At 43.9% G+C, this 26,986-nt stretch overlaps 1 protein-coding gene across 2 annotated transcripts; it reads left to right on the plus strand.

Annotated features, from left to right (window-relative positions):
- Positions 1–25,271, plus strand: ep300a (E1A binding protein p300 a). 2 transcript variants are annotated; one of them, XM_041962064.1, is made up of 31 exons: positions 1–269; positions 2,326–3,020; positions 4,370–4,549; positions 4,878–5,208; positions 6,397–6,516; positions 6,860–7,099; positions 7,394–7,499; positions 7,655–7,780; positions 8,151–8,268; positions 8,621–8,762; positions 9,496–9,570; positions 9,923–10,008; positions 10,268–10,420; positions 12,943–13,434; positions 13,730–14,138; positions 14,330–14,448; positions 14,777–14,840; positions 15,656–15,831; positions 16,790–16,878; positions 18,028–18,108; positions 18,367–18,423; positions 18,512–18,589; positions 18,685–18,752; positions 18,964–19,114; positions 19,498–19,644; positions 19,760–19,873; positions 20,015–20,180; positions 20,435–20,602; positions 20,778–20,939; positions 21,144–21,425; positions 21,557–25,271. In XM_041962064.1, exons 1-31 carry the CDS (start codon positions 176–178, stop codon positions 24,785–24,787), a joined length of 8,520 nt encoding a protein of 2,839 aa, XP_041817998.1. In that variant the 5' UTR covers positions 1–175; the 3' UTR covers positions 24,788–25,271. The 2 variants fall into 2 exon arrangements, with proteins under 2 accessions (XP_041817998.1, XP_041817999.1); XM_041962065.1 differs by having other exon boundaries at positions 6,397–6,510.
- Positions 25,272–26,986: the final 1,715 nt, after the last annotated feature.

Raw genomic sequence — 26,986 nt, forward strand, 5'->3', positions numbered from 1 at the left:
ATCGAGAGGCGAACCCAGGGAAAGAGGAGTAATTTATACACGGGACTTTCCCCCTCTTAGTTCCCCAAAAGGAGGGGGAAAAGTCGCAGTATTGGAAACAAGAAGGAATGAGCTTCTAAGGGCGTGAAAACGTCTGCAATTGTGGATACTTTATATATTTTTATTTCGAAAAAATATGGCCGAGAACGTTCTGGACTCTGGCCCGCCTTCAGCCAAGAGGCCTAAACTCTCCTCTCCGGCACTTTCCGCCTCCGCCAGCGATGGAAATGGTAAGTATTGTTTCATGATATCATTTGTTACGGTGTTATTTGTTAAGTTTGTTATTTTTCGGCGGCTCGGGTTAACTTGAATGAGGCAGAAGACGCGGGATTACTCCTCTGTTTTTGTCGTAGCTTGCTAATGTTAGCCTGCTAGTAGTGAGTGTGTCGGACGTGAAGAAGAGCTCCCCCAGCTAGCTCGCATGCTAACAGCCATTTTAGCCGGAGGTAGCTCCGTTAGCCACTCTGCTAACGCTAGGCTAGCTAACTGAATGTAGGTCCTAAACTGACGGTCCCGTGTCTAATGGATACTTTAGCCGGGCTGATAATAAGCTCAATGCCAAACCAACTTATGATAAAGTTTTCGTTGTCTTACAGTCGTGACAAACTGACAGTTAGCTGCACCCAGCCCCATTCTGTTTTGTGAGTTTTCAGGCTTCTACCGTTTAAAACAATCTGTTGTGTTGCCCCATGATAACTCGGACCCTTTCCCAACCAACGTTAGCTAGCGTTACCGTTGATAGTGAAATCAGAGATTGCCATTGGAGGGGATAGCCTTGTGGGAGAGCTAAATTTAGGCCCACGGGTCCGATTGTTAAGCTCAATTTGCCATTGTTGGTGTGTTTTTTGTGGATGGCGTGTGACAGCAGCTGGAATAGTGGCCTGCGAACAAAACTGTGGAGCATGGACAGCGCCATGCCCAGCCACTGCGATATTAACCAGCGAGTCAAGTTAGCAAGCAAATGCTGCTCCAAGCACGAAATAGTCACCCAGATTTCTATATTCGATCATCGACTCAATCATTTTGCATTGAACAGCTACATATTAGGCTGTCTACGCAGCTGGGGTTGTCATTGGCAGTCAGCATCTGTGGAAAGAGACTTTTACTGTTAAGTCATCCAGACGTTGCACACATTTGCGTTACCTTGCATGATACATTTTAAGGATCGGTGCAGTGCTCTCAAGAAAATAATCTGTATATAAGGGATGCAATTTATTGCACTCAAATGTATTGTCTTCTAAGATTATTTGTGACATTGCCCTGCAGAGTGTTTGTAGTTAATTTGAGAAATAAACGCATATGACGAGAAATTGGTACACCTCTTGGACACTATTGTTTCTGTGCTTGTACCTTCAAAAACGAGCTTGTATATGTTTGCTGCTTAATATTCCCTATGATTTCTATTAATTTAGATCCAGATTTCAGATTGAGTTGATAGGACTGCAAATGCAGGTTGTGAACACTGTAGATCAATCGTTTAACCGAGTCACAATCAACAGAGCTGAAAGTCAGGTCTTCATATTGTACTTCACCTGACCATTAAAAAGTATTCAGTGTGCAGGTCTATGAAACAGGAAAAAACACTTTTGTGATCTGCAAAGAGTAAATGTTTTGCATTGTAACTTGAGTTAGACGGTATATGTTAACCTAGAGTGTGAGAGAGCGAGAGAACAGATACCAAGACTCAGTTATATTCTTTACTTTGTGGAATTTGGGGGGTGTGCTTTAGATATGTACATGATGTCCATCATCTGTCTGTCTTGATTGCCTGAGCTGTGTGCGGTTGAACTTGAACTGTGAGTGTGTGTCTCTACCGACTTGGCTCCATTTTGTGGCATTACTTCTATGAAATGGTCCATTCGTCACCTTGTCTGCATAAACCTGTCTTTGCAACATGTTGAATCACTTCACTGGTCAGGGATTCTCTGTGCGAGTGGGCCATGTGGGCGTGTGTTTGCATAAATGTTTGTGCAGGCAGCTTCACACACACACATACACAAGTTCTTCTGGATTTCACCTGTAGTTTATTGCTCCATTGTTTTTTGCTTGATGGTATGTTATTCATTTCTGATGGGAGAAAATTGGTCATACGCTTCTAAAGAGCTTTTATCAGTTTTTAATGACAAGCATGCAATTGCATTTTCACTCAGTCATGCTGAAAAATGAAGGATTATACCAGCTTAACATGGCTGTGGCCCTTTTTGTCCTCCTCTCACCCTTTCCCTGCATTGTCTCCCATCTCATTGTCTCCCCCCTCCTAAACTTTACATTTCTTTTCCATTTTAGATTTCGGCTCACTGTTTGACTTGGAGCATGATCTCCCAGACGAGCTCATCAGCTCTAATGAACCAGGCCTGATCAATGGTGGGGACCTCATCCAGTTGCACACCACACTGGGACAAGGACCTGCAGGGTTGGGTCCTGGAGGAGGCAGTGGAGGGGCAGGAGGAATGGGTCTTGGGCTTGGCCCTGGAGGGGGTCCTGGGGGCGTTGGTGGAGGCCAGGATGCAGTGGCCAAGCACAAACAGCTGTCTGAGCTTTTACGTTCAGGAGCACCCACCTCAACCCAACAAGGACACCAAGGAGCCATGGGTAACCCAGGAGGCCCCACTACCTTGGGGCAACACTTGGCGAACATGAAGGCATCCCCTGGTCAGGGGCCTCCGCAGATGATGGGCCAGGGGCAGCAACAGCACCTCTCCCCTCAGCAGCAGGCCAACATGATGCAGCAGCAACAGAATGCTGCAGCTGGAATGATGGGTGGCATGAACAGGGCCATGATGGGAGCACAGCAGAAAGGCAATAATGGACAACAGCAGCCAGGCATGATTGGGGGCCAGGTGATGAATGGCTCCCCCAGGATGGGCTTTGGAAATCAGGGGATGGGTGGCAACAGCAACCTGTTGGCTGAGACCCTACAGCAGCAGGGATCTGGGGGCCAGGCCGGGATGAGAGGCCAGCAGCCCGGAGCGATGAACAAGGTAGAGACTCTTTCAGTTATAGAAATGTTGTTCTTTTCCAGTGGATTTGGTTTAACATTGTGTATGAATCCATTTCATTCATTTTAAAATTTGATGGAATTCATACAGAACAAGGTAGTAAATGCTATATTGGGTAAAAATATTTATTCCCGTATTTCAAGTACTTGCTCTGTGTCTCATTTGTAGAACATTCCATTATCTTCCAGTGAATGCTTTAAAGCCTTTACTACTACCCAAAAAAAAACATGACATTCGAAACAGAAAAAATGACTAATATGTTCAGACTTAGGTGTATACTGTAATTATTAAAGGCATTGTTACTTTTTCTCACTCAGTAAGTACAGATAATGACAGCTGATTTTTTCACATGATTGATTGTAGGTCAAGACCACATGTTTACACCCAAAAACTATTCACAAGTTCTATTTTGCTATTGTCTATGCTTTACCTCAAGCTTCTTTACTGCATGCTCTAGTTTTTCCCCCCACTCAGAAAGCGATGCTTTTTCCCTGTACAATCACAAAGTAGTGCTTTGGGACCATGACTGTATCTGTGTATTTTAACAACCACGAGCAGATGTACAGCGAGCTTATGCTTGCAGTTGAAGCGCCAGAAAAATGCTCCACTTGTGTGATTGACAGTCTTACAGGAGTGACAGTGAAAATGTTGTAGTGGCAGGCTGATGCTGCCGAACAATTGTGGTGGGGACACTGATGTTTGATTTAGGCATACAGGTCACAAGCAGTCAGAGGGTTTTCAGGTGAGATATAGGATGCAGTAAAAGAAAAATGCAATGGTACTTGTAAATGTGATGGAAGTAATAAGGAGAGAAGAGGTTTACTGATGATGAATTGATCATGATTTAAAAATAAAAAAGATCAAATAACCCTTTCATTGTACAGGGACAAATGGGAACTATTCATGTCAGATTGGTGTTACACTCGGCTGGCTATGGTTATTGTGGTCAATGTTAAATTTTGGTTTGCGCAAGTTTTAGATGATTTTCTAATGATTAAATTACATATTACTTGATGCTGCAACATGATTCACTGATTTAGAAGTACATTTTCTCCCTTCAGTAGAGTGTGACTTAATTGCTTTTGAGCAACAGATAGTTAACAGCTACAATCTGAGATCTTGGGAAGGCACTGGAAAATTATGTTGCCTAACTACCAGAACACAAAATACTGTTACATGTACAGTTCAAAAGATGTCACTCAGTGAAATGTGGTGTTAAGTACATAGTAAATTTTCATTTTACTTTGCCAGATGTATCCTACATCACTCTCCTCTATTTTTTTTATAGCTCTTCATCATTCACCCATTCTCTCTGTCTCTCCTTGTTTTAGATGGGGATGATGGGGAATCCAGGGGGCCCTTTTGCAGGTCCATATGCAGGGCAGGGGAATCAAGGTCTGGGAGGTGCAGGGCTGGGCCCTCAGCTCCAGAACAAAGGTCCCATGGCCAACAGCTTGGCCCAGTTCAATGTGGACAAGAAGAACCAGCCCATGCAAGGAATGGCCGCCATGGTAGGGAACAAATACAAACCGACTGAAAAAATATCCGATCAAAGAATTCTTTTACCAAGTTGGCAGTTTTAATTATCGGCTCAAAATGATTCCCTCATCTGTCATCTCTTCTCCCCACACCACTGTTTTATTGCCCTGTTTCTTTTCACTTAACCCACTCACCTCTTATTGTAAATTAAACACCACCTCCTCTCTTTTTATTTTCATGATCCTCTCCCCTCTCCACTCACTGTTACCTTCTATCTTATCTCTCCCTATTGTCTATTTATTTGCTCCTCTTGTCCCATTTCCCTAATCTCTTTTTACTTCCTCCCACTTCACTTACCAGGGCTCCCAGCAGTCACAAACAGGTGTGGGTGGTCCCTCGGGTGCACCTGTGGGAGGGGCCCCAGGGATGGTGGCCAATGCTCAGGCAGGTTTGGTAGGTCCTGGTACCCAGGTTCCCGCATCATCTGCTGCAGCCGGAGCACCACCCACAGCTGACCCTGAGAAGCGCAAGCTAATCCAGCAGCAACTGGTACTCCTGCTTCATGCACACAAGTGCCAGCGGCGGGAGCAGGCCAATGGTGAAGTCCGGCAGTGCAACCTGCCCCACTGCCGCACTATGAAGAACGTCCTCAACCACATGACTCACTGCCAGGCTGGGAAGTCCTGTCAGGGTGAGTAGAAGGGATGCTGCATGTTCCTACACTCAGTGGATAGCTATCATGTATCCCCATGTTTGTCAAGCAGTCTGGTTACAGAGTGTTATCAAGCATAAGCTATTTTATCTTTTATATTCTAATCTTTTTTTTTCATTTTTGTAGTCCAAAAATATTTTATAAACATAAGGAAGCCATATTGAATTGGTTGACATATTCTGTCATTACCATGGACATGGACAGTGTAGTTTATTAGTGAATTGTGTTTTACTGTCCATAGGGCAGCTCTGTGTTGGGCAGCCACTGGGCATGCTCAGGGATGAGGTTGCTAGGTAGATGAGCTGAGAGAGATAAACTATACTGGTTGTGTTCCTCCTAACCCCTAAATTCCACCAGGCATGGTTGTGCCATGTTCTGGCTACATTGTGGCTGCCAGAGCTGATTGCAGCCATTTCTAGACAGTGCTTGCAATTCCACCAGGCACACCATGGTGTGTTTCAGAAGCGTCCCAGGAGAGGCTCTCTGCTCTGCTCTGTGGAGAATACGCGCCTAGTCTAGTTTTGATGGTGCGTCAAGCTGCACAAGCCATGCAGGAAGTCATACACAGGAACGGTGTAGAGAATCCAGTAAATTTTCAAAATAGAGAACCCTGTGCAGACTCCCGATCACATATCAACAATAAACACAATTAAAATGGACAGTAAAAGAAACCATTTAACTATGAAGCCAACTCACCCATGGTAGAAGCACAAATAGCAAGGATTAACAAAATCAGGCAGGCAAAATGCTCCACTTTCTACCTCTCCCAGTGGAGTTTGATGCCACGTGGAGGACGGAACAAAACCACAACGCAGCTGGAACGCGAGGCAGCCATGCCCGGTGCAATCTCTGGGTTATATGTCTGTCACCCAAAACAGCAGTATAGCTTTTAGGCAAACAGCACAGGTGGCATAAGCTATATAAGGGCGTGACTACACAGAGAATACTTAGTTAATAGATTCTTAGTTAACTTCATACCAGTTTTATGTGTCTTGTTTAGTCAGCATTTTTTTTAGGTTAGAGGCAGGCATCCCTAATTTTATCTTTCATCTCTTTTTTCCCCTTGACCTTACTTTTTTCATTCTTGTTCTTCTGCCTCTTTTCCTTCCCTCATATACCTCTGTGATTCCCAACTCTTCCTGTCTTTCTGCCGCTTTTCGTCCTCAGTTGCTCACTGTGCATCATCAAGGCAGATCATCTCCCATTGGAAGAACTGCACGCGACACGACTGTCCTGTCTGCCTGCCGCTGAAGAATGCTGGGGACAAGAGGAACCCGCAGTGTGAGTGTCTGTATCTGACCAACCAACACTTTACTTATACATTCTTTCTTTCGCACTACACAATGATATTATAATGTGTTATTGTTATATCATCGTCCCTTTTTTCTTATGTTTATGTGAGTTTGCAAATATGTTGCTGGCTTGGAACCTTGACACTTTGGCGGTGTTAGTGAGCTAAACATAATCTGTAGTGGACTACACAACAGTTTGATTTGCAACAGGCTTTTGGCTACGTTTTGCAGAAATATTCAGTCAGTTTTTTTTTAAGATTAGTCTTTTTTCCTATATTCTGTTGAACAGATCAGGCATATTATTAATCCTCTCATCTCTTCTTTTTATGTCCTCACAGCTCTACTTGGTGGGGCCGCTGCAGGTCTGGGCAGCTCCCTTGGAGCAGTACCTGGTGGCCAACCAAGTACTCCCAACCTTAACCCGCCGAGCCAGATTGACCCCAGCTCCATAGAACGAGCCTACGCAGCCCTGGGCCTCACCTACCAGGGAAACCAGATCCAGGCTCAGACTGCCCAGCCCAATATGTCCAGCCAAGGCCTCCAAGGCCAGGCTGGCATGAGGCCTCTGAACCCAATGGGTGAGTTAGGTTGCACATTCACGTGCTTCATTCTCCAGGTATTGTTTAAGCCTTAATGAGAATTATGTAGAAAGTTAGATGTTTCAAGTGACCTTTTAATGGCCGTCTATTGCCAGACGGAATTATAAAAAGTTATCATTAACTTATAAAAAAAAAAAAGAATCTGAATGTGGTTTTGATGCCATCTATTTTGAAGAGATTGTGAGGTACATGTCCAAGAGCAAGGTTTATAACTGGATTATTATGAATAGGAAGGAATACAGACATATAATGTCCTGTCCTTTTCATGTGTAGGTACAAATCCCATGGGAGTCAATGGAGGTGTGGGAGCTCCATCTCAGAGTCAACAAGCCAACCTGCTGCAGGATACCATGATGCACCTCAATGTGAACAGCCAAGGGTAAGCACCATAACATGGCCGTTTGGCCCATACCTCGATTAGAAGCACCCATCACAGATCTTTTCAGTGTTTTACTCAGTTCTTCGTCAGACCGGCCATATCTATGTTACTTTAAGAAGTTAATCATCGAAATTATGCCTTCCTGTTCCTTCCAGTCTGATGAATGATGCCAGTGGGGTCGGCTCCATGCCCACAGCTGGCCCTCCCTCCGCCACAGGCATGAGAAAAAGCTGGCATGAAGACATTACGCAGGACCTACGAAACCACTTGGTACACAAACTGTAAGTATTAAAGAGGAGAAGAATGGAATCTTGTTGCTGTATTACTATGTTAATACAAGTAATATTAGCAAACTTTTACAAGCCCTGGTGGAGAGATGATGTTTGTTCTATATTCAGAGCTTGACAAGATACTTGTTGCTGATGAACAGTCACATGAACTAAGCTATGATTAACAGCATGGCTGTGACTGTGCACTGACACTTCCAATGACATGTGCACACTCCAGGTAGTGAGTAGCTAGCCCAGCTACAACACAGGTTTAGATGTCATATCAACTAAAATACAAGTGTTAACAATTTCATATTTTTCCCCTCCTTCCCCCTTTCCTCCACCTTTTGCTTCCCTCCTCTGTTTGTTCTTCCATCCACAGTGTTCAGGCCATCTTTCCGACTCCAGATCCTGCTGCCCTCAAAGACCGTCGAATGGAGAACCTGGTGGCCTACGCCAGAAAAGTTGAGGGAGACATGTATGAGTCAGCCAACAGTAGAGTAAGTTTCTCTCTTCTTTAGATCACCGCGTTACTCAGAAAAGAAGGGGAAAACTGCTGGGAAGTTTGTCTGTCATTTTGCGGTTGTAGCCAGTCACTCGTTCCATCGTAGATCTGTCTCAGAAGTTAAAAAAAATCACATTTCATGTCACATTGTGAGACGTGGGTAAAAACCTGGAGCATTTGAGACTGGCTGATGAACTGATTTAAGTTTACAGCAGCTGATAAAGCCCTCCCCTGCGTAATAGTGTTGCTATTTCAACTGTAGATATTTAAAAAAAAATCTCTCTCAATGTTCGAGACGTTTACCCTCTAGCCACGTTTTTCTCATTTTGTTCCTATCTTTTTGACAGGCTGAGTACTATCACCTGCTAGCAGAGAAGATCTATAAGATCCAGAAGGAACTGGAGGAGAAGAGGAGGACACGACTCCAGAAGCAGGGTCTGGGCCTTGGGCCTGCCAGCATGGGTCAGCCCCCCACTGGACTGCCTCCAAGTGAGTGAACATGCAGCATATGTAGTCTTGGATGAGCAAATGCTACGCTGGGCTGCAGGCATTCATGTGAATGATAATTTAATCTGGCGGAATGTGACATTATGACATTTCTTTTTTTTTTTTTTTAAATCTCGTAGCTCATGCATTGAGATTTAAAGCAAGACATGATCTGAGACTACAGACTAGGATTATTTGTCTTTTTGCTGTAATGGGCAGAATTTTACTAAGTACATTTTCAAGATATACTGTACATTGTGTCAGGTACAGTCCCGCCTGCTGTGACTTGTTTATTGCACAGTTTTGGTAATCATCCTACCTGCTTGGAAAGAATTATATCTGTGAAGGTGAAGGTTAGCGTAGTCAGACTCTGCACAACACTTGTTAAGTCTTTTTTCACTGTTCATTTTTTCATGCTACATCTATTGAATAGTGTAGCTTGTGTCAATCACCTCGCACTCCTGGGAGTACTGTCTGTTTCTTGACTTAATCTTATACACACATATTAAGTGTCCAACAGATCTTTTTAAAGAAGCTCAAACTGCATTACCAGGCATCTCTGTTCAGTTATTTGTTGCTGCATCTTTCCTAACCAAACAAACACAAGAAAAGATAAAACATTCAAGTTTTTACAAACCATTCCACACAAGCTTGATTGGAGCATTTTAACATCTTCCTCTCTAATGTGCCCAGGTTATGGCTTGATTTTCTTAATCTCGGGTATCTGTTTTTACAGATGGTCCCCTCCCTGAACCATCAATGGTGCGACCAACGGGCCCAAATCAAATGGTCAACAGGATGCAAGGCCCAGGTAAAGAACCAGAGGAAACAAGGACATATTTTAACTCATCAGTTTGTGGAAGGACCAAAAATGTCACACAATCTATGTGTTTTATCAGCCTAAATGTTACTTTAAGTCAAAGAGACTGAAGCCTATTATCACAGGAATGTTTTACTAGTGTTAAGACTGGAGGATTGTAATATTTTTCCCCTGGTGTTGACATTGCATTATGTTGAGGACACTTCACACTTTTATACAACAACAAGAAACCTCACTATTGCACAAGTTTGGGCAACTATTTAAGAACAAAATACAATATACACTGTTGTTTACACATGAAATTTTACTGTGTTGTATCATAACAGCTGCTGTGTTTTGTCAGGTATGAGTCAGTTCAATCAGATGGGGATGCAGTCTATGGGCCAGAGGTCCACACCTCCTCTCCCCATGGGAGCATCTGGCAACCAGGTCAGAGCTGAACACACAAATGTTTTGTTTTCAATGTGCCAAAAAACAAAATTAAGAATCCGCCAAATTTTTATACAGTGGCTACCAGAGTGTATTGCTGGATTTTTTTGTATGTATGTATATGCTTATCAAAACACATGAAAATGAATTGTTACAGAGTAGCTCCCAAAAAGCTACTTTAACCAGTCGAAAGGCTTGGCAGAAAACATTGCATAAACATTTTAAAGACCTCTGCTCATGCCCTTCTGTACCGTTTTAGATGGGAATGGTTGGAGCCAGGATGGGGCAACCCAATGTCAACCAGCTTCAGAGCCAGTATCTGTCTCAGGGACAGTTTCCTGGCTCAGGACCAGGAGTTGGGACAGCTCAGCCTGGGATGGCCCAACCTGGAGCACAGGCAGGCATGCCACAGGTAGGCTTGACTGAAGTTCTTTTTCCTGTTAGTCAGAGATATTTTAGTAGTAGGTATGTGGAAAGTTACATTTAAATCACTAAGGACAGAGTTTAGCACAAATTGTAATTAAAAAAAATCTTGCTTATAGATGTTCGTTTAAGATGCAAGTGTTTTGTACTTTTTTATTTTTATAATTTCCATCACACAAAATCAACCAAAACATAACATCAACAAACATATACACAACACATCCAAAAACTGAACAAAAATGAAAAAAAAGACAATCACAAAAAGTCAGACAGATAAATGCCACAATGTTTCAGTGTATATCCGCCTGTTTATGAGAATATGTAAACATATGGTGAAGAGCTGGATATCACGCAGCAGGGACCTCAGCTAAAAAGTGGGAGAGTTGGTGTCTAATAATTGGGCCCCAGGCATTCTCACATGTTTCATGAAAACCATGTATGTTTACTTCTATGCAGTACAACTCAGGGCAGTATATTGCTGGTGCAATGGAAACTACATAGCCAGATGGAAAGACATAGAGATGAAAGAAAGGGCTAGCCCACTTCAAATATTAATAACTAATAGGGAACTATTCAAGCAAGAAGAAGTACTGTTGGGCTCAATAAGTAAATTCACATTGGAGATTTGGCATTTGGTAATAAAAAAAATATGCATTACAGGCTGAAACAAAGATTCTGAGGTGGATATCCCATGATAAGAGATTTAAACCAGGGATAAGTGATCAGGGCTTTGAGAGGTGGGCACAAAGGGGTATTACAGCTATATGCACACTTGTTGAGAGAGGCCAAATGCAGAGCTTTCAAGCTTTAAGGGAAAATTTTGGGTTGGAGGCAAGGGAACTTTTTAGATATTTTCAGGTAAGGGATTATTATTTAAAAGAAATTAAAGTAAAGGAACCCAGAGAACAAAATGGGATCATTAAAATAATCATAAATGCATACGAAGGAAGAACATGTAGAGTTATCTCTGCTCTATACCAAGCTATTGGTGCCAGCGGGGGTAATTCAACTATATATATAAAAGAAAAATGGGAAAAAGAGCTGGGCATAGAAATAACGGAAGAGAACTGGGAGAATGTGTGCAAAGCTCAACAATCAGCTACAGGTTCAAGAATATGGCGAGAATTTGGGTGGAAGAACATTATAAGGTTTTTCATAACACCAAAGATGACTGGGAGATATACACCAGATAAAAGCTTATGTTGGAGGCTATGCGGTCAGGCAGAGGCAGACCATGCACATGTGTTCTGGAAATGCCAAAAAATAGAGGAGGATTGGGAGGGAGTGTGGAGTGCATTAAAAAAAATATTGAGATATGATATACAAAAAACACCTTTGGTGCTGTACTTGGGATATGTACCACAGGATGAGGTTCAAGGAGAAGATACATATCTGCTTAAAGTACTACTTGCAGCCAGCCGAAAAGCAATTACAAGAGCATGGTATAAGGTAGACCCCCCAACTTCAGAGCAGTGGCTTAGTATCGTGGAAGAGATTTATGGCATGGAAAAGTTATCACACATTCTGAAAATGCGAGAGGAACAATTCGAAAAGAAATGGGAGAAATGGTTTTGGTACAAGAAGGAAGATGATACCATTGACTGAAGGATAATTTGACAGACTTGATTGTTTGCATTTATGAAAGAATGAATGAAAGGACCCATAAGCTGTTTTATTTTATTCTCATTATTATTATTATTTTTGTTTTATAATTACTATAACTATACTTCCATGTTGTTGGTTTCTGTTTTTATGCATGGATGACATTGTATTTGGATGCAAAAAATCTAATAAAAACCAAAGTTTAAAAAAAAAAAAAAAAGAAAAAGAAAACCATGTATGTTGCTTTGAAGCCTCTCAAGATGTTTCCCTGAGACTAGTTCCCTGAACCACCTGGAGAAACAAGGAGTGCTGATGATAGCCTTTCATTCCTTGACAGTTATCCTCTTTGCATCATACCAAACATAAGAATCTGTTGTACAGTTTGTGGCAGTGCAGGAGATGCAACAAAACAACCAAACACCACAATTAGTGCATCGGGCTCAATCTGTAATTCATACATTTAACAGTTCTAACTAAGTATATCCTGCCAAAAAGGGACAGTCTTAGGACAAAACCAGAAACTATGACCTAGAGTACCTTTGAGAGATTTGATACTTTAGGATAAATTGTGTTCATCTTTAGCCTAATGTAATCACGGGGTCTGACCAAAGGAAAAATCCTACTGATTTACACTCAGTATTCCCTACCTTAATTCCATTAAAAGCAGTATGCTGCCTTATACTATTAGCCAGAGGCTCAAGTGCCAAATTGAACAACAGAGGGCTGACACAGCAGCCGTGCTTTGTCCCTTGTTAGTAAGTTGTCACATTCCAATTTTCTGAAGTGTGAATTGTCAATTTATAGGTGATCGTAAGAGTAATCATGACATATGTTTAATATTCTTCTTAAACTATACTTTTTATTGACCCTGTCACCCATTTCTTTACCTTCATCCTCTGCTCTCCTCAGACACAGATGGGCACTCCTCCCTCCCTCCCAGTTGCTAGTCCTCTAGCACAGCCAGGTTCAGCCAGTGGTCCCGGGAGCGTCTCCGCAGTGGGGCCCATGGGTCCTCAGAGCGTGGGTGGCGGAGGTCCAAACTCAGCTGTTGGAGCCCCTGCTTCCTCAATGACTCCATCTAACACAAACCAGCAACCCAACTCCATCCCCCATTTGGCAGCCATGCGCGGCAGCTCGCCCTCCCCTGCTCACAGCCGATCTCCTACTCCTCACCAAACACCCCCCAGACTAGCGGGGTCCCAGACCCCACAGCCACACACCCCTAATGCACCACAGCTGGCTCCACCTTCAGCCCCCCAGCAGAACCAGCTTGGCCAGGGTCCCGGCTCCAACAAGTCCCTCCAGCAGCAGCACATGGGGCCATCTGGTTCGACCACTCCATCTCACCCTGGTTTGGCCTCCAGCTCAACGCCGCACGGTGCTCAGCTGCCACGCACTCCGGTCAGTGCAATTTAGCGTTTTACATACTTAAACATTTTAACCCACCAGTTCACCTTATTCCACAGATTCCATTGATCCTGTAGCGGTAACTTGTGTCCTTGTCTTATTATAATCTCCCACTGCATCCTGTTTTGCTCAGTCTTTGTCAAGACACCAAACGTGTTGCCGCTGCCTTACTGAAAACCTTAATCTTTTCAGTGTACCCTGTTAATTAGTTGTTTGTTTACATTCATGCATAACTGTGTCATATTCACTATTTCCATGCACCTGAGTTTGTTTCTATGTCCCTCTCCAGCTGTCCCAAAAGGGTTCATTTCCAGCGGACAGTCAGGCCCTGACTCCAGCCTCTGTCAGCAGCCTGGACACTTCCTCCCAGCAGCCACAGTCAGACACTTCAGCTGCCAACCTCGACCCCAAGATGGAGGTCAAGCAGCAGGATGAGGAGGAGGAGAGTGATACTGGCAGCTGCTCCAAAGGAGGGAAGCTCAGCAACCTCAAAACAGAGGAAAAGCCGATAAAATCAGAGCTGAAAAAGGAAGAGTGTTCTGGAGAGGGAGGTAAAGGCGTTCCCATGGATACATCGACAACAACGCCGACGGCGGCTGTGAAGACGGAAGACAGGAAACCGGAGGTAAAGAAGGAGGTGAAAGAGGAAGAGGAGATGTCAGAGACGGCTACACCACAGGCCCCGGTGAAAAAGAAGAGTAAGGAGGACTTATGTGTTTACCAAAAAACATTTTAACCATTTTATATATTATGAATCATCCAGATTGGGTGTTTTTTCCTTTTTTCTTTTTAATCATGGAATCCAAAGGGTTAATTGAACAAATGTAAAACAAAGCTTTTTTGATTACCTGTTCATCCTCTTCTCCTCTCTGACCTTATTTCTTCCCAGTCTTCAAGCCAGAGGAGCTTCGTCAGGCCCTGATGCCCACACTCGAATCTCTCTACAGACAAGATCCAGAGTCCCTGCCTTTCAGAATGCCTGTAGACCCACAACTGCTGTGCATACCTGTATGTATCCCTGCCGGGGTTGAGGTGTATTTGTTCCTGTGCCTTGATCTGAACTGCACTGTCCCTGTCCACGTTCCCCATGTCTCTGCATGTATTGTTCTCCACGCTTGCTTAATTGAAACTGCAACCTTCTGAACCATCTGTGGTGTAGTTGCCTCACTGTATAAGAACTTTGGTGGAAATTCAGCATCTCTTGACTGCTGCTTCCTGTGTTTTTTTTACTATTTTTTTTCAACATGTCTTGCTTTACTTGTGTAGAAAGCTTGCAAAACTTGGAACAAAAGTTATAACTTCTCAACTTTAACACACGCTTTTTGTGTTCTTGCAGGACTACTTTGAGATTGTGAAGAACCCAATGGACCTGTCGACTATCAAGCGAAAGCTGGACACAGGTTTGTACTTGATGCAAAGTATTTTGTTTCTTTCTAATATTAATGAAGATATAATATTATACACAAGTAAGGAATGTGAGGTGTGTGTGGATGAAATAATATAAAATAACATGTTTTTTTTTTTTGCATACACACACACATTTCATCCACACACACTTGATGCAAAGCGGTACTAGGCACTTCCCTTAATTGGCTAACACCTTGCACAAAGTTTCACTCTGCTCATCTTGCTCAGATTATGAATAATAATAAGTGATTCTATGTATTTAATATCACAAAAATAAAATTGCTTAAACTGCTATTAATATTAGAATCTTTTAAAAAGATTTTGTTTTGTTTTTCTCCTGTCAGGCTGAAAAGTACATGTTTTTTGTTCATTGTATTGTACATTTTGTTTAGTAATTTTATATGCAGTCAAGTCTAGGGTTTTGAAAGGACAATGTTCAAGGTCAGTTTCAAATGTGAATGAATTTCACCTAAATGTGGCAGTTTACTTTAAAAAGTTTTTTATTTTCTTTTACCACTTTTATATATATGTGCAGTATAGCAATGATGCTGCTGAAACAAACCTCAGAAAGACTGAGTGTGCATTGTTTTTGGAAAGAAGTCTCATGATATACATTCTCTACGAGGGTATCATTCAATTTTTTTTCCCATGATCTAGTGTTAAACAAGCAAACTCAATCGCAATAAATTGTAATATCAAATTGCAACACGTAAAAATGACATGGACATGGATGGTACAGTGAGACAACTATCTTAAGCCTGGAAAGTTTTCTCATTCCATCATTCCACGCGTTTCGTTTTGATTGAAGGTCAGTACCAGGATCCCTGGCAGTACGTGGATGACATCTGGCTGATGTTCAACAATGCCTGGCTGTACAACCGCAAAACATCCAGAGTCTACAAGTACTGCTCAAAGCTGGCTGAGGTTTTTGAGCAGGAGATTGATCCTGTCATGCAGGGCCTTGGCTACTGTTGTGGAAGGAAGGTGAGTGTTTTGTAGGACTGCTTCATCCACTCCATCAAAGCTTTACTTGATAAACTCATAAGCTGAACAATAACACCAAAAGTATTTTTTGGTTTCCTACTTTTGTCAAAATTTTCAAAGTGACTTCAGTTATTTTTAGTAATACTCAGCCTGTAAACTTACCAGCAGGTGAACAGAGCCTTTCTATGAGATATAGAGTGTATGAAGTTATTTACGTTGAGAATGTGTCTGTCCCAGGAGTATGTCTGGATAAGGTGTGTATGACTGTTTTCAGTATGTTTCAAATGCAGAAATTAACTGCCGTCATTCACATCTGAAAATGGAAGCAGTGAAGTGGGTTCAGTGCTAAATTTGGCCTTGGGCATACCACCACCATATCACATTTCAGCTCTCATTAGACTCTGCTATTTTTGGTTTTGCAGGCAAATAACAAAACTGACTGGCCCTTATTATGAGAGATTAGCTGAAAGGTCTGACAATGAGACAAAGAAAAGTTGTGCTTCACCTTGGCTTTAAGTACTTAGACACAGATTACCTTAACTCCGTTCCGATTGGTGGAGTTGTTACGGCTATAATGTGGATGTAGGTTCATCTCAAACAGTAGGACTGGCACTATCCTCATGAATATATTTCATTTTTATACATGTCATCACATATTTTGCAATGTTCATGTTTGAGTCAGTATTTTTGACTGCACAAGTATTACATTTTTCTTAATCATGTATTTAGACAAAGGAATTTGCACTGTGGAATGATAACGTGATATAATACAATTCCGCGATAGTCCATAAACCATGATTATATTTCACTTCAATTCTATCACCAGTGGAAGTAAAGAGAGAGACTTTGTATGAGTGTGTGTTGACCCTTGATTAGGTGAGATGAGTCATAAAGTTACCATTGTTGAAAGCCAGAGATTAATATGTTCTTTTTCTTTTTTTCCCTTCCTGTCCATCAGCTGGAGTTCTCTCCTCAGACACTGTGCTGCTATGGAAAGCAGCTGTGTACTATCCCCCGAGACGCTGCTTACTTCAGCTACCAGAACAGGTATGGAGGGAGGGAGGCACCCGTCTAATAAAGGGTAGAGGGACAACTAGATGCAAGCGTCAGTTAAAGAGGAAGGGGTTATGGTAGAGATTAACTGGAAAATATTTATACAGCATAACGAAAAGTGTATGTTGATTTGTACTCTGATAAAAACACATAGTATCTACCTCATTTTCTCTTACAAAGTGTTCATCTGCTAAATTTTGTTTCCGTAAATGCGTCCCTTCACTTCATGTTCTCTGTTTTTAGACCCTCATGTGATGCCTAATGCACTGGCATTTTAACAGTCGGTCCTGTTTTACGTTCTTTAAGTTGTTCTTGGTGTCATTAAACTAAACTATAACACCTGAGTACAGAATGTTTGAAAAGGAAATATTTGTTAGTGTTTACAGACACAGCAAAGGAAATGCCCTGTTTCTTTAGTGCTATTTGTGTATTCGAATAAAGTAACTTTTGAACACAGTGGGCATTTTCTGTGTGAAAGACGCAGCATTAATGCAAAAATCTCTTAGATTTTTCCTGTCTTCTGTGTTTTACACACCCATGAAAGCCTTACTTGAATGTGAAAGGACCGACTTTAAAATGAGCTGCTTGAATGAATGAACAGCTGAGCAGTTGTCTGTGCTTTCATGTTCATATTTGTTCAGTGTCTGTATTATGTCCTGTGCTGCAACTTCCTGCTCCAGTTCCCTCCTCACCTTTAGCTCCCGTTGATTCTGCTCCTGCTCTGCCAGCTGTGATGGTGCTTGTTGTTGTTCATCCTCTCATGTCCAAATTGCTAATCTGTGCTTTGCCTCGGCTCTCTGCTGTGTGTTGTCTTTGATGTTCGTCTCGTCTTGTTCCTGTTCCATATGACTTGTCTGTCTTCCCTTCCAATGGCTGTGATATCAACATTGGCTTGCTTTTGCCTTGACCAACCATGCACCTCCAAACTCATCCCCTCACCCTCACCCCTCAAAATCATGACTGGCTGTTGCGATGACGACTTCCTGCTGTCCTGCGCTCCCACTTCCTGCTTGCTCCGCTTGTGGCACCCTACCTTGCCCATGTCCTGTACCAATTGGTGACTGCCCTCCCGTGCGCTGTCTGTGATTGACTGTGCTGTGGGGAACGGTGTAGTTCACCAAAATTTGGGCTTCTTGCTGACAGGTACCACTTCTGCGAGAAGTGTTTCAACGAGATCCAGGGAGAGACGGTTTCCCTGGGGGACGACCCCACCCAGCCACAGACGTGAGTATAGGTCCTTTTTAATAAGCAAGTTGGTATTTCTTGTATCTACTTGAAAAGTGATCAACCTGGCATTTATTTTCATGAACTAACTAGCTCCAATCCTCTTCCAGCTCGGGTCCTGATAGTATTAGCTGTGCTTCTGTTTCTGTGTACATTTTCATGTAGCATGTGCTCCACAATTTTGTTTTCGTTGGTGTATTTTCAGAATTTCCTCTTGTTTTTCTACATACTGTTATACTCACTCTTGATTAATTTCAGATCGATTAACAAGGATCAGTTTGAGAAGAAGAAGAATGACACACTGGATCCTGAACTGTAAGTTACTCACCAAATGACAAATCTTTGCTTTGGGAAAGAAGACCAAATTTGTCATTTGTATCTTCATCTCTGTCCCTCTTTTCAGGCTTGTTGAATGTATGGACTGTGGGCGCAGGATGCATCAGATTTGTGTCTTGCACAATGACACAATCTGGCCAATGGGGTAAGTAGCAATTTCTATTTCCGGTTGTTCTTACGGCTCATTTGCTAAATATATTTTTTATGTAATTTGACTCATGCAATTGAACTCTTTTTCAGTTTTGTGTGTGACGGCTGCTTAAAGAAGGCGAATAAGACAAGGAAGGAGAACAAGTATTCTGCCAAAAGTAAGTGGCAATGGTTTTTGTGGTTCTAGTCTGAAACTGTAGTTCCATATGCATCGCTGCTTAACCAACGAATTATAAAAAGTCAGTGTCAAACAGGCTTCTAAATCAGCTTTCTTGTAGCTAAAAGTTATTTTTCTCCCTGGTGTTTTAGCTGTTGTCACGTTAACTAAACCAAAATAAAAAATGCAATGCCTGGCTCTTCCTCACTCAGGATTGCCACAGACAAAGTTGGGCTGTTACCTGGAGACAAGAGTAAATGACTTCCTGAAGCGTCAGAGCCACCCGGAGTCTGGAGAAGTCACAATTCGTGTCGTCCACGTCTCTGACAAAGTGGTGGAGGTTAAACCAGGCATGAAGTCCAGGTACCAAAACAAGACACATCATTGGACGTGAACATGCACATGTGTTTCTCTTCCCATCCAGAGTTGGAGATGCCCATCTAGTGATTTTGCTAATTGCAGTCAAATGTAACCTCGTAGCAAACCCTTATCACATTCAATGTGATGAATCATGAAAAATGGCTTGTGTATTTTGTTTACAGAATTTGAAAGAATTGTTTGTAAATACAGAAGATGACTTGTTTAAACATTTCTGCCTGCAAGTGACACCATGGATACATTTTGAATAGTGCAGTTCTTTAATTTAGCTAAGAATTGGTGTTGATTTAAAAGGTATTGAATGTTTGCTAAATGTCTGTGTCTCTATTTTACAGTCAGTAAGTTCAGACTCATGTTTTTGTCAACAGATTTGTGGACAGCGGAGAGATGTCAGAATCTTTCCCATATAGGACGAAAGCCCTTTTTGCATTTGAGGACATTGACGGAGCAGAGGTCTGCTTCTTTGGTATGCATGTGCAAGAGTATGGATCCGACTGCCCTCAGCCCAACCAGAGGTAAGGACATTACATTACATAACATAACATTGTTTTACCAAGTACTTTCTTGAAAGTGGAATGTTTTTTTTAAAGCTCTTGTGATATATTAATATTTCCACTTTCACCCGCTCAGACGAGTATACATCTCCTACCTGGACAGTGTACACTTCTTCCGGCCTCGCAGTCTAAGAACTGCAGTCTACCATGAAGTCCTCATCGGCTATTTGGAGTATGTCAAGAAGTTGGGGTAAGTGCTGCTACTCAAAGGAAACATTTATTATAGTCATGACTATCTGGATGCTTACAGTTTTTGTCACATCAAAAATGCACATTTGGTAGTCTGTATATTAATTTTGCTGATTGTGCTTGTCTCTCATGTCCTCCGTAGTTACACCACTGGCCATATCTGGGCCTGCCCGCCTAGTGAAGGGGACGACTACATCTTCCACTGTCACCCTGCAGATCAGAAGATCCCAAAGCCCAAACGCCTCCAGGAGTGGTACAAGAAGATGTTGGACAAAGCTGTGGCAGAGCGGATAGTGCACGATTACAAGGTAGACAAGTCCGTATTCAAATTTGTTCTTATATGTGCTGGAGAAATGGTAATTTTTTTGATCCAGGCTTTGATGCAGAGGCTTTTTTTTTTTTTTTTTTTTTTTTTAAAACAAGCATACTTCTCTGATACTGCCCCAATGCATCTAACACTAGCGATGAAGATTAACATCAGTGTACAGACAGTATGATCATGGTTAGCTGATAGGAATGACAGATGCAGAACACTAACTTGATTTTCAATTTACTCCAAAAGGATATCTTCAAGCAGGCGACAGAGGATCGTTTGACCAGTGCCAAAGAGTTGCCTTACTTTGAGGGTGACTTTTGGCCCAATGTGCTGGAGGAGAGTATTAAAGAGCTGGAGCAGGAGGAAGAAGAGAGGAAAAGGGAGGAGAACAGCACTTCGAATGAGAGTATTGATGTAAGAATGCTATCAATATGTTCTGGAAGAGTCTTGATATACTGTATATTTTGCTATGTGGCAGAGGGGTAGAAAAAGGCTGGCAATTATGAAGAAAGGTTTGTCGCCGGTGTATGTAAACACATGAGCTTGTCATTCAGCTGATCTCTGATATTCCCCCTTCTTTCTTGCACAGGACACAAAAAGTGACAGTAAAAACGCAAAGAAGAAGAACAACAAGAAGACGAGTAAGAACAAGAGCAGCCTGAGCCGAGCCAATAAGAAGAAGCCGGGCATGCCCAATGTCTCCAATGACCTTTCACAGAAACTCTATGCCACTATGGAAAAACACAAAGAGGTATGAGAAAAAGAAATGATACATCGCTCATACTTTTTTAAAATGTTTGCATCTAGTCACTGTCAAGCAATATAATGAATGACTGGAATACAGCTGAATTATTGATTACATTTCACTCTGAATTCTGGCATCAGTGCTAGCCTAAAGCTGCATTAGCACATTTCGCCTGGCTCTGATCTGTTCGCCTCTCTTTTTCCCATTTAGGTGTTCTTTGTGATCCGGCTGATCGCAGGCCCTATGGCAAATGCCCTGCCCCCTATTGTAGACCCGGATCCCCTGATGGCATGTGACCTCATGGATGGCCGTGACGCTTTCTTGACATTGGCTCGGGACAAACACCTGGAGTTCAGCTCACTGAGGAGGTCCAAGTGGAGCTCCATGTGCATGTTGGTGGAGTTGCATAACCAAAGCCAGGACCGCTTTGTGTACACTTGTAATGAATGCAAGCACCATGTGGAGACTCGTTTCCACTGTACGGTCTGTGAGGTGAGTTGGGGAAGGGTTGTTTTGGTAGGTGTGATTTGTGTTGAAAATATATAGCTTGTAGAGTTTGTTATGTCACTGTACAACCTACAGCACATCACTTTTATAACTGTCATTCATGCTATCCTTCACAGGATTACGACCTCTGCATCACATGTTACAACACCAAGGGCCACGAGCACAAGATGGAGAAGTTAGGCCTTGGTTTGGATGATGAGAGCAGCAACCAGGCTGCTGCTACCACACAGAGCCCTGGAGACTCTCGTCGCCTCAGCATCCAGCGCTGCATCCAGTCCCTTGTCCACGCCTGCCAGTGTCGAAACGCAAACTGCTCTCTGCCGTCCTGCCAGAAGATGAAACGTGTTGTTCAGCACACAAAAAGCTGCAAGAGAAAAACCAATGGTGGCTGCCCAATTTGCAAGCAGCTTATTGCATTATGTTGCTACCATGCTAAGCACTGTCAGGAGAACAAGTGCCCAGTCCCATTCTGCCTAAACATCAAGCACAAGCTCCGCCAGCAGCAGCTGCAGCACAGGCTCCAGCAAGCCCAGATGCTAAGAAGGAGGATGGCCAGCATGCAGAGAGTGGGCCAGGCCACTCCTGGAGGAGCCCCTGGGGGCAATGGCCTGCCCTCTCCGGGAGCCAACAATGGAGCCACTGGTCCTGGTACACCTACATCTGTGGGCACGCAGCCTCCTACTCCACAGACACCCACCCAGGGGAACATTCCTGCACTTCCTCAGCAGCAGGGAGTTGGGATGGGTGGTATGGGAGGAATGGGAACTCCAGTCCAGCAACAGCCAGTTCAGCAGCAAGGTGGCCCCATGCCCCCTCAACACCATCTCCATCAGTTTCAACCAGTGGGTGGTGGAGGTGGTGGGGGGATGATGAACTCTCCTCAGCAGCAGATGGTGCCTCAGCTCCAGCAGCAGCCTCCCAATGTCCAGCAACTCCAGCAGCAGCAGCACCCTGGTGGTTTGCCTCCATACAATCCTAGGCCACCTGGAGCCTCTCCTCTCCACCAGTCCCTGGGCAAACCTGGACTGGGTCCAGCCACCCCACCTCAGCAGCAGCAACAACCCAACCAGGGCCAGGGGTCCATGCCTGTACAAGGCCAGCAGCAAGGGCCCCCTCTGGCTGCTGTAGAGACAGCCCTAAAAATCCAGCGCCTAGCAGAGACCCAGAGACAGATGGCTCAGGCCCAGGCCCAAGCCCAGATACGTGGCTTGGGTCAGGGAGGCATGATCCCCCCACATGCTCACCATCAGAACACCCAGGGCCAGATGGGCATGGCCCACATCGGGGCCCAGGGCATGCCTCCCCAGGCCTCGGGAATTGTTGGCCGGACTATGGTAGACCCACAGCAACAGGGAATGCTGGCAGGGATGCAGCAGGGTGGCCCACCGTCACAGTTGCCACCTCAAGTTCAGCAGCAGCTCCAGCAAGTCCAGCAGGGAGGAGGTGGACAACTTCAGTCAGCAAACCAGCAGTGGGGTGCTGGGGGTCCAGGCATGAACCCACAACAAAGGCCAGGCATGATGGGTCACATGGCTCCACAGCAGCAGCCAGCAGTTGCTCAGCAACAGCAGCAGCCAATGAATCAGCAACAACCGCAACCAGGAAACCGCGGGCTGATGCAGGTAATGGGTGTATCAGGAGGGGCAGCAGGAGTATCTGCTTCAATAGCAGGAGCAGCTGCATCAGGAAACCTACCCCAGGCAGCACTACAGGACCTCCTGAGAACACTGCGCTCCCCAAGCTCACCCCTCCAACAGCAACAAGTCCTAAACATCCTTCGTTCCAACCCAACCCTTATGGCTGCTTTTATCAGGCAGAGAGCAGCCAGGTATCAAGGTGGTCAGGGTGGCCCTGGAGGAGGAGGGCCTCCACAAGGGGGCCCTGGAGGAGTGAGGTTCCAAGGGGCTGCTGGAGGGCTGCCTGGTGTAGGAGCGCCTGGGGCTAACCAGCTTGCTAACATGGATGGACAACAGCAGGTTAATGTGAACCAAGCAGGACAACCAGGGATGAACATGGCTCAGGGTGGAGCAAGTGGAGGGAATATGCCCACCATGGCTCAGCTTCAGCAGTTACAACAGCAGCAACAACAGCGCCCAATGTTGCCTGGGAATCTACAGCAACAGCAAATGGCTGCATTACAGCAACAGCAGCAGCAACAACAGGGAGCAATGCAAGCAGGGCAACAAGGCAACATGACCAATATCCACAGTCCACAGTTCAGAGAGTTGTTGATGAGAAGACATCTGCAGCAGCAGCAACAGCAGCAACAACAACAACAACAGCAGCAGCAGCAGCAGCAGATGGGAAACCTCGGGCAGTTCCAGCAGCCTCAAGGTCTTCAGCAGCAGCAAGGCCAGCAAGGCTTCATGCAGCCTGGCCAGGGACAACCAGGCATGCCCCCCTCTTCCCAGCCCCAGCCTGGAGGTGGAGGTGTAGGGGGGCCCCAGCAGCAGCAAGGAGGACCACAAGGTGGGCCAGGACAGCTAGGCCAGCAGCAAGGCTACCCCAACTCCATGTCCCAAGTAGCTGCAGCGCTCCAGCAAAGGCTGCAGCATCAGATGCAGATGCAGCAGCAACAGCAGCAGCAAAATTCAATGGCTGGGCATCAAGGACAAGATGGAGGGCCTGGTGGAGGCACTGGAGGACCTCCACTCCAGCCTGGACAAGGCGGACCAGGGCAGGGGCAACAACAGCAAGGTGGAGTTGGCGGAGGGGGTGGTGGTCCCCCGCTGCCACAGACATCCCAAGGCATGCTTCACCAGAACATCCACCAGAGGCTCCTGCAGCAGCAACACCTCGGTGGGGGCTCTCCGGCCCAGCACAGCAGTCCCATGAGTCCCCAACAGCAGATGGCACAGTCCCCCCATCTCCAAGGACAAGGAGGACTTGGTCCGGCAGGATCGCTCAGCAGTCAGGTCAGGTCACCTCAGCCCTCGCCAAGGCCGCAGTCGCAGCCTCCGCACTCCAGCCCGTCCCCTCGCATGCAGCCTTCCTCCCAAGCTCAGCCTCAGCCCTCACCTCATCGCATCTCCCCGCAGACCCAGACTGGCTCACCCCACCCAAGCCACCTAAGCCAACATCACCCCAGTATGGCACCGCCCCAACCTCCACAACCCCAACAGCAAGCGTTATCTCAGCAGCAGCAGCAGCAGCAGCCTGGCAGTTCTGTGGATCCTGGTCAGTTCAGCTCAGACCAGAACTCCATCATGTCCCAGCTGAGTGGGATGACAGGGATGCATGGTGGGCAGGGGGGACAGCCGGACATGTTGGGTGGGAATAAAAACAGCAGCAACAACAACCAGGAGCTGGGAACGAACATTAATCACAACAGTTTAGACCTTATGTAGCCTTGACTCCATACTGTCTCTCTGTCTTGATGCTCTGATCAGTTGCCCCAAATGACACACAGCCATGAAAGGAGAGCGAGGCGGGACTACGGCTTTGGGGTTTTAGAAGTTTTTATTTTTTATTTAAATATTTTTGTGATGTATAAATAAGAACTGAAGCTTCCTTCCTATGGGAGATGCAACATAAATCTTAGAAGTCAATAAATGAATAAATTAAAACAATGGTAAGTTATTGCTGTTAATATATATCTATATATTTTTGCCAATTGTGTACAAAAAGGTGGAAGGGCAGTGTTTCAGGTTGAAGATATTTCTTCCTTAGTCTATGACACAATATTTTTGGGGACTGAGATTTTTGCCTTTTTATGAATATTTTTAAGATTTTAAATGTGGCTAAAAATTAAAGCGAGTTGACACGATGTACCTTTTTTATCGTTTTGTTTTCCTCCTCAATTACCCAGTCATGCTCACAGTCTATTTTGAAGAGTAAGCATATTTTATTTCTGAACCCCCCCCCCTTCCCCCGAATGGATCGAAACACAAGCATCGACATATCTTCTGTTCCAGGAGTCGTCTTCTGGACAGTTCTCACAGCACTGTACATTTTACAGCGACTGCAACCGTTCACGTATACAGAGTTTATTTCATTTGACAGGTGGGAGGGAGGGTACGTTAAATGCAGTTCAATTTTGCCGTTTTCCTGGTGTTTGGGTTTTTTTTTCTTCTTCCTTGACAGGGTTCAAAGGTTGGAATTAAACCTCAACAGTGTTTTTGGGGGAGTGGTCGACACTGACCATGGGTTTGGTCACATTTTTCTGCAAATGATGACCAGATCCGCAGAACAAACCCTTGCACCCATGGGCCACCTCCCTACCCTCCATCTTCAGTTTTCCTATGAATGTACACACCTTCCTTACCCCCACCCCCTTATGTTGTGCCCCCGTTTCGAGCTGGCTGATGTTCAGAGGTTGTGCGTGTACATATATTACAGCCTTGTTTATGAACTGTGACATGGAGAAAGTTGTCTGTTTTTTGGGCTGCAGAGGTTTAAGAAGATCCTGCCTGTATTCTCAACCCCCAACGGTTTCCCTCTCAGTAATCTTTCCTCTCCTTCCCCTTTGTCCCTCATGACTGCCTCTCAGCCACAAGATTTACTTCTATGTTAGTACTGTACAAAGTAAGAAATGGTGGACTTGGATACTGTTTTTTGTAATGAAAGTGAAAGATGTAAAAAAAAACAAAACAAAAAAAAACCCTGTACATAGTTTAAAACCTTATGAGCAGAGAAATTATTTTCTGCTTGTTTCCCCTCTTGTTTGATTGGACATTTGCTGTAACTGTTAAAAAAAAACCTACAAAAAAAAACTACAAAAGTACTCCTGAGCTACTGTACAGTATTGAGATTTTTTCTAAAAGGTACAGTATGGGGTGTAGTAGGTCACAAGCACCAATGCGCCTTTTTCTGTGTATTTTTGACAAGGTTTTAGGGAGGAAGGGGTTATTGCAACAAGTCACACACCTAAACAATCTCAAAACGTACATGCGAAAGCCGCAGGAAGTAGAGCCGAAGCAGAGGTTGGTTAGAGGTGTGATCTGAAAGAGTTTAAATTTGGTCATTTAGCTTTTTATGAAGAGGACTGAAGACACAATATTCACATGCTCACTATTTTTTCTCAAAAGGTTGGGCTTGCTGGGTATGGGGTGGGGACGCATCAGAACCAGGTGGCAATATATCTTGAGACTTATTTTATAAGAAAAAACAAGGAAAAACTGTCTTTTATATATAGATATATTATTTAATTTTATTTTTTGGAAATAAAACTTGAAGCTACAGGAATTATTAGATAAAAACATGTTTTGTTTTGTATTAAAGATGTTATGGTGATGCAAAAAGACACTGCAGACAGTCATTCAGTTTGCCCTGGGGAGGCCGTGGAGTATATTATACCATCCTTTTTAAGAAATGTTTCATGTACATGAATATAGTTGTGAACATACTGAATCACTGTACAAACCGATGGCAACTGAACAAATAGTTTTGTTTTAATCATTTCTTCTCCTAAAAAGAGACTGGAAATAAGACTATTTAAATATTTGTTTAGTATTCAAATGGAATCTTTGACCACTTTTTCGTTCCTCTTGTTAACAATTTTGGTGCTTGCTGAGAGAAAGCAAAAATAACTGTTGCTCCATTTTCAT

This window comes from Chelmon rostratus, chromosome 21, assembly GCF_017976325.1.
Source record: "Chelmon rostratus isolate fCheRos1 chromosome 21, fCheRos1.pri, whole genome shotgun sequence".
NCBI classification, from domain to species: Eukaryota; Metazoa; Chordata; class Actinopteri; order Chaetodontiformes; family Chaetodontidae; genus Chelmon; species Chelmon rostratus.

Excerpts from the sequence above, each read along its gene's own strand:
- ep300a (XM_041962064.1), top strand. The coding sequence starts at position 176 with ATGGCCGAGAACGTTCTGGACTCTGGCCCGCCTTCAGCCAAGAGGCCT. Across the intron at positions 9,571-9,922 it reads CAACAGGATGCAAGGCCCAG|GTATGAGTCAGTTCAATCAG; the intron begins GTAAAGAACCAG and ends GTGTTTTGTCAG. Across the intron at positions 10,421-12,942 it reads CACAGGCAGGCATGCCACAG|ACACAGATGGGCACTCCTCC; the intron begins GTAGGCTTGACT and ends TGCTCTCCTCAG.